At 34.3% G+C, this 8035-nt stretch overlaps 1 protein-coding gene across 1 annotated transcript; it reads right to left on the minus strand.

Annotated features, from left to right (window-relative positions):
• Positions 1-3422: 3422 nt before the first annotated feature.
• LOC104216260 (DNA repair protein XRCC4) lies at positions 3423-6909 on the minus strand. The gene is made up of 5 exons (XM_009766314.2): positions 6653-6909; positions 6388-6530; positions 5556-5684; positions 4028-4150; positions 3423-3821 (listed from the first exon to the last, which is right to left on the minus strand). The coding sequence occupies exons 1-5, from the start codon at positions 6798-6800 to the stop codon at positions 3576-3578; spliced, it is 789 nt and encodes a 262-aa protein (XP_009764616.1). The 5' UTR covers positions 6801-6909; the 3' UTR covers positions 3423-3575.
• Positions 6910-8035: the final 1126 nt, after the last annotated feature.

An 8035-nucleotide genomic window follows, 5' to 3' on the forward strand; every position in this document is an offset into this window, starting at 1 on the left:
ATCATATTTCGGCACATCTGGGATTTTTAACCGTTTTAGGATCAATTCTAGTGCCTCACTTGGTTTGAACGGCAATTGGGTGTACTTCTTTGAGTCTAGTCCTTTCAACACCGGCAGTGCACCCGAGATTTGATCCATTCGGGTGTTTATTTCCCTCATAACTGCACAAATTCGATTTAAAGGTATCATTCTCCTTATTGTTACCAGGTCTGATGTCGACCTCACCCCTCGGGGTGTTGTTATCAACCCTTTATGTTTTTTGGTTTGTGGGAGGAATTGGACCTCTTCTATTCACGTTGTTCAAAGTGCCCGACAACGCTTACTTCAACTTTGCCATGACCTGGTCTTATCGTGAGAGGTGGCCCATAATAGCCATTTGTTGCTCCTATAAGATTTTCACTATTTCCATAACGTATCTTCAGTATCATCAGGAGTTGCCTCACGAACGTGTTGTGGATACTGTCCCCCATGGACCAGCGTGGCTACGCCCTCCTCATTGCAGATATCGCTTATTGAATCTTCGTGTTAAGGCTGATTTCCTTGGGCCTCCATGTTGTGTGTGTTGTTGACATTATTATCTGCCATTTTTTATGATTGTTTGCTAAGAGACAAAGAATTTAAACAGGTTATTAATAGATGCAAGGATCAACCCAATTATGCAATTGTCTAAACCCTACAATGGGGGCCAAACTGTTTACTCGTAAAATGGTACAGTGAATTTATACGTAATTTATAGACAAGCGAATTAATTTGATCCCAAAATGATACATAAATTAAATAAAATACAAGACTTAGCATTGAAATCAAGATGAGATAGCAGATAGCTCGGTTCCGGGTGCAGAGCTTCTGAAGACAATAGTAATAACCATAAACGAGAAATAAAATGTCATTGAGCTTAGAATAATGTGCATAGCATAAGTTTGTCAGAAAATTTATGTTCTTACAGTGGTTGTTGAAATCCCTATTTATAATGGCACCTAAGGAATAAGGTCCTAGGATCAAGCCTCTCTTAAATGACAATTATCGAGGCCATTCAACGGCAGGCTACGAATACCATATTCTCTATAGCGGACTATGCATTTAATAATGCAGAATATTCTTCATTGAATGCTATCGGATGATAGTCATTCATTTGTCTTTATGAGCAATATTCCCTTCAAGGGCTTCCTAGTGCTAACCAAGATTGTTGCCTCTGGTCTTGACTTCCATCTGCCTCGCTTTTCATCTGTATCTGGTTCCACGTGTCTTTCTATTATATGAGTATTTAATATGAACCGTTTTCATCATTTCTAATAGTTGTTCTAGAAAAACCTTAAAAATCATGATTATATGTTTATTGTATGTAACAAAGAAACCCGTTAGATGACGGAAAACTAAAAGTCAAACCCTCTACAACAACCATTTTTGTTATATTTTCTCTGTACTTTTTTTAGATTATAATGGAGAAGACTTCCCATCACTGGGTTAATTTGTAGTTGTACAGTATGAGCCCTGCCCGGAATGAGTAGGATTTATTTTAGAATGGAGATCCCCCTCCCTAGCAAGCCAAAAAGCTTTATGATGAAGTTCCATATGCTTCTGTAACCTCCCGTTCCGCCATGAGCAAATTTATCTTTAAAAGATAATCATTGTTGCAAATTTTACAAATAGTTTTTCATTACCTGTATCATGCGTAAACCATTGCCAAAAAATTAATCCTTTTTTATGTTCAATTGGTTGTCTAATGGGAGGTACCGAATATCAGCTCCAAACTGAGATTGACTCTAAGTTAGAGTTGCATGAGCAGGACTAGTGGGTATTTCATCTAAGTTCTCTTCATCCTCACTTAAATTTTCATAATCATCATATTGTGCTTGCAGTGCTTCGTGATATAGTGGTTGATAATTAATATTAACATCATGATAGAGAGGTGTTTCATTTACTTAGATAACGTCATCAAGAGGATTAGGATTACTAAAACTAGCATTACCCTTAGTCAATTTTTAAACATGTTTTTTACTATTTCAGGAGTCATTTCTAATAATAAATAATTAAATAAAAATAAATAGCAACATAAATATAACGAAAATAAATGAAAAATTTAATAAAAGTTGGTATGAATGTACCAAACGCCGACATATAATTGATGTTGATGTAAGACAATTTCTCCAACTAGTAGTATAGTGCCAAGAAAAACATACGCCTCCATATATTTGATATTGATGCTTAAAAGTTTTATATCAAAATAATATAATGCTAAAACGTCAATTGCAATTAGAGATAGAGAGAAATAAAGAATTGGAGAGATAGGAGAGTTTTGTGTGCAAACTGAAAGAATGAAATGGGGTATTATAGTTTTTAAATAGAGTCAAAGCGTATTTTTACAAACTTAGGGGTTAAAAACATAAATTAGGGGGTAGAGGATGTTAGGGGGCTAGGGAAGCAAAAATAGCAATTTTTGGCTGTTGCCAATGACTATTTTTTTTAAAATAGCATTTGGCTGACGGTAAAAAAAATGGCTACATTTAAAAACAATATTAAATGTAGGGTACCGGTTCGGTATCAGACCAATACTAGTTTGGTAACTTAAGGGTATAACACGGACCGGTCTACCGATACTTTTTCCGGTACCCTCCCACTCCCCGTTCCCTTTGCCTAAATCCCCTACCCCTATCCCTCAATCAGACCGGGATGGATCGGTATTGGTATGGACCAGTTCCGAGAAATTCCCTCCCTTTAGACATCCCTAATTTAAACTTATTTTGCACTAATGGCCTATTTAATTAATTATTTAAACAAAATAAATATCTAATCCACTAATGAACTAATTAATTAACTAATTATGCTTCTTAACTATCCTAAAATGCTTCAAAAGACAGTTTTTTTTTTTTTGTAATTATGCATGCATATAATGCAATTAATATGCAAACTAATTGAATAAAATAAAATTCCTAAAATTCAATAAAGTTAATAATAATAAATAAATTATTTTTAGGAGCACTTATAGGTCAAAATTACATGCTGAGAACACTTCTCATCCAATGGTATAATTAGGAAACTGGTCCGTTCTTAGAGCAACACTCTAGATTTAGATGCGGGTGTCTTAATTTGTCAGCATGGAGAAGGGAGAAGAGTAGAAGTAAAAGGGGTTTACACCTGAATTTTGTACGGGATACATGGTCTTTGTAAGTGACACAGTGGAGAATTCTAATTATTTTATAATTTTCGTGGGCTTTTGTGCTTGGTTTTACCCTTTCACTGTCTTCGTAAGTGATACAATGGAGAATTCTAATTATTTTATAATTCCGAGGGTTTTTATGCTTGGTTTTACTCTTTCTCTTTTCGAAGTTTGTTGCATGAATTGTCTCTCTCTTTTTTTTCCAAAACAAAAAACGCAGAATTTGGTATCGATGCTTTGGGAAACAGTGGGCATCGAGACGATATCAGACAAATGCCGAATATCTGAAATATTCACAAGTTCAACAGTGCATATCATCCTCATTCTCCGTGAAAAGAAAGATAAAATTGAAAGCATTCAGACAAAGAGGCAAAGGATGATTAGGATACTGTAAATGGTGCTAATGCTGCTTCGATATTTACTTTCTCTTTCGCCCACGACCCCTTCCCCTTCTGGCTGGAACATCTTTTGAAGTGCCAACATCTTCCTTCTCAACCTCCTCCTCACTTTTTTCGTCATCGCTTCCCTCATCAAAGGTCTCAGTTCTGTCTGTAGATTGTGTGTCCTCCTCTTCTACCGGCTCTTGAACAGCAGGTCCCTGTTTAGAGAGCTTATCGCGAAGTTCTCTGAGTTTTTTCTTCTTTGAATTCAGGACTCCAACAAACTGGAAGTAAAAGGACCACAGTCATGACCAATTATAAACCAACTCTTTTGGGATGTTCTCTCCTAAGCCTAATTAAACCGTTGCCAAGAAAACAAAGGGTAGCAGGATATACCTTGTATGATGTTAAAAGAAAGATCAAAATATTAATATATCGCAACCAACAGTGAAATAATAACAGATCCTAGTGCTTGGACTAAAAACAGCACCTTTGCATATATTGCAGATTCAAATTCTTCTTTCTCTTTGCTGAGTTTCTCGCTTTGTGTTAAACATTTTTCAGCCTCCTCTCTCAGCCTCTCAAATGATTGAGTTTTACTGACAACTTCATCCTATTAAATCAAATAACTCGTGAGAAGTTAAATCAAATAAACTGGCAAGGGCTTTCACACAGCATAACAATGTACCTAGAACTTTTAGATGAAACAAACAGATCGTAATTAATATTTTCAAAGCAGTGTCTCAACATGAATTGATCAAAACCTCATCATTTCTCAATCAAATTTAAAAAATTGTGAGAGCATACTAACTGCAGAACCATATAAAATGCTGTCTAGATGGAAGAAAAGAAGAGTGCTGACATTTTCTAAAGCAAAGATAACAGAGAATCAAGATGACAGAAAATATTTCAATTTACCATGTTAAATATTATAGGTATGATATGCTGGTAATGCAAAAGCAGGAATCGAAGCTGTAGTATCTTGAATATTCACTGAATATATATTATTATATATACACTAATTTTTTCCTTGCACCGGAAAGAAGAAAAAAGGAAATCAATTAACAAGAGGTAGGTAACACCACCAGAAATGAGGATGTCTTCGGATTGTTCTCTTTATATTCAATTATTCAAGATGAGGATGAATTTAGTGCAGTCCTAAAACGTCTCTTAGGGACAGATACACAAGTTCCCCTTCTTTAAAAATGCCTAGGCATATTCAGATGGGAAAACGTTGCAACTTACTGTCCACTATAAAAAATCACAAACTTCCAAGCATATTCTCATATCATACTGCAGGTGATCTATCGGTCCAATATGATTCCACTTTCATGTTCCAAGATACAACCAGGCACCAAGCTTGAATGGGTACAGATCTAAACTTTCTTGGTAAAGTAGCAACAGTACTCATCTAGAAAATCATTGGGGGAAACCAGAGGCGGATCTAGGATTTCTAGTACATGGGTGCACTACTAAAAAAAGGAAGAAAAAATGTATCTAGTGGGATTTGATCCCTATATCTCTTGGACAATAACTCAACATTCAACCAAATGGACCATTCAATCTTCTTGGAGCATGAGTGCCAACAGTTAATATTATACCAATTTCTGAAAATATGTACATAAAATATCTAATTTTACGAAGAGACCATGGGTTCACGTGCCCCATATTTAAGCCTATAAATCCGCCCTTGGGGGAAACCAACCATGCAGTAACAGTGCAACTAACCGCTGCCAAACTATTCGAATCAACAAGAATACAATAGGAAACTATAGGAACTCGTGCAGAAGTATTACATCCTCTCCCAACATTTCTAAGAACGGTTTTCCGTCATCATCCATGGACGAAAGTTAACACTGGCTGTAACTCATGTTATGCATAAAAGATCCTAATTACTTAAGTTTATCTGATTATCAGCAAATAGATAATTAGATGACAGATCAATAGAATTGAAATAAACTACAAAATTGGATTAAAATATTGTGAATAAGAGACAGTACAGGAATCATGATCCTTACACTCAGTCTAATGTTTGCATCCATGAGAAAGTCCAAGATGTCTGCGGTAGTTTTCTTGCTATTATGAGACAGTTGGCATTTCCACCGCCACTCCAGCTTTGTGCCTTCTTTCTCAAATGTCCATGAGAGCTATAAAGATCAAAAGGAAGTAACAGGGTATGTAAGCACATCATAGCTTTTCAGACTTGCAATAATGCCATAAAGATATATGTATCTCAGCTACATCGACTTCAAGCTAGATAAATTTCTTGCTCTTTAGGCATTCATGAAGCAATTCAAAGCAAAGTATGTGAGATGTACTATAAACCTACGACGCACCACAATAGACTTAAGAAGCAAGAACAATAAACAGTTGGTGCATATGGCTAAAATCACTAATTTGTCAAGCCTCCAAGCTGACCCCGCCCTCTTGCTCCAAGCTATTGAGTTCTAGCAGTAGGACTGTCTTATGAAGGGTGTTTCAATGAGCGCAAACTGAACCAGGAATTAACTTATATACAAGGCTACTGCAACATCTCAAATCAAATTGAGCAATTCGTGAATCAACAACACAAAGTCTGAACCAACAATTCCTACAATATGCTCAAATTAACAAAGAAATGACAGATATACTGAAAAAAATTCAAGAGTATAGAGAGTCAGTCACGAGTCTTAAAATTACAACATTAAGGGGCTTCATCAACAAGTCAGTGTTACATGATTAAACTAAAATCTCATATTTAGGGTGTCATTTCTGTTCTTTTAAGAAATTTACTCAACGCAGAGATATCACTGTAGGAAATAATTGAATGTGCAATAAACTAGGTTTTAAAGAAAATCAGGAACAGCTGACCCTTTTATGGCCAGGGCCAGCATCATCAAAGCCATAAACAGAACCGGGTTGTTGAAATCCCAAATACTTTTCACCCAAATCAATATACTCAGAAACGGGTTGATCCCATTGAGAAGCTCTCTCTTCTACCTCTTCCTCCGACGCTACACGGAAAAAACCCCAATAATTACAAAGTAAATGTGAAGAATCGCAATTAAACTAAGTTCAGGAGATAAATTAAACAAATTGGGGATGTAAATTTGAGTTTGAATAAAAGGGAAAATACCAAGGCAAATCCAAGCTTCGAGACCGTCAGTGATGAAGAGGTCAAAGTGAGAAGAAAACCACGTGCCTTTCACGAATATTCGTTCCTTCTGCGTCTTGCTGGAAATTTCCAGTTTGAGGCAGGTGTGTTTGGGACTTGCTGACCCCATTGACGACAGGAAAATTACTTTGCTTTCCCTCCCGCTGTTGTCTGTGACTTCGTACTATGGAAGCTTTTGAGAGAAGAAACTGGAGAAAACTTCCCGCGCCTCTTATTTTCCTCATTTTACATTATCCCTTTCTTTTCTTACTAGTACTAACTAGTATTAGTCTTGTATCTCCTATTAATATATATAAATTTTAAATTAAAAATTATTTATGAGTTATTGTAAAAGAATTTTTTTTTAAAAAAAGGTATAAGTTTTTTAAATTAATTACTATTGTGTCCTATTTATCTAGTTACTCAATTTAGGAAGAAATTTTGCACTATGTATCTTCCTATAAATATGCAATATTATTAGTGTGCTTTTATTTTAGAACTCATATAGTACATATTTAACTACAATTTTTATATACTTTTACTTATGTAAGGTAACTTTCGTAAAAGTTCAAATATTTACATGCTCAATTTGATGTGTTTCCATTGAAGTGATAGAATCTAAATGGAATTTAAACTTTTAATATTAAGACTTCCTATCTAATTTTGATTAGGAAGGATTCAATAAATAAAATTTAATTGATTTCAAAATCCTAAGAATTAGGGAAATGATTAAATATCCTAAGAAAAATAATTAAATGACTATTTTGTTTAGAGTTAAACCTATTATTAAAGGCATAAATATGCAAACGATATTTTGCTAAGAGACTTTATAATTTTAATATAGTGCTAATTTTTGGATACGTGTTTTGCGCGTGTACCCCATATCAATAAGTATAAAATTCTGAAACATATATAAATATTTTTAAGATATGTATACTTAACGTACAATTGTTAAATGTCATTTCAAAAATATTTCTGAAATTCGATGTTGAGTTTAAGAGTATTAATAGTAGATGATAATTTAGTATTTATTAGCACACTTCGTTACCTTTGCAAACACAGAATCCACAATTACATGCCTTTGAAAATTGTCCATAAAAATCTTAGATAATTTTAAAGTTTTTAATATTAAGCAAGCAATTTGTAATTTTAAATTTTTAAAAGTTAGGAATTTTTACCTAAATAAAATAATTAGAAATATTTAATTGCCAATAAACTTTAGCTAACCTAACTCCTAAATAAAGGAGTTTTTATTTTTTTTAAACTATTAGAGATGTAAGATGCATAGTTCTTGCATTTCAATTTTCAAAACCATAGTAAGAGTCTAAAAAGAAAAGATGTTTCATTAAACAACTATTGAAAAAA

Source organism: Nicotiana sylvestris, chromosome 6 (assembly GCF_000393655.2).
Source record: "Nicotiana sylvestris chromosome 6, ASM39365v2, whole genome shotgun sequence".
In the NCBI taxonomy this organism is placed as follows: Eukaryota; Viridiplantae; Streptophyta; class Magnoliopsida; order Solanales; family Solanaceae; genus Nicotiana; species Nicotiana sylvestris.

Excerpts from the sequence above, each read along its gene's own strand:
- LOC104216260 (XM_009766314.2), bottom strand. The coding sequence starts at position 6,800 with ATGGGGTCAGCAAGTCCCAAACACACCTGCCTCAAACTGGAAATTTCC. Across the intron at positions 6,531-6,652 it reads CGAAGCTTGGATTTGCCTTG|CGTCGGAGGAAGAGGTAGAA; the intron begins GTATTTTCCCTT and ends TTTTCCGTGTAG. Across the intron at positions 3,822-4,027 it reads AATCTGCAATATATGCAAAG|TTTGTTGGAGTCCTGAATTC; the intron begins GTGCTGTTTTTA and ends TTTTACTTCCAG.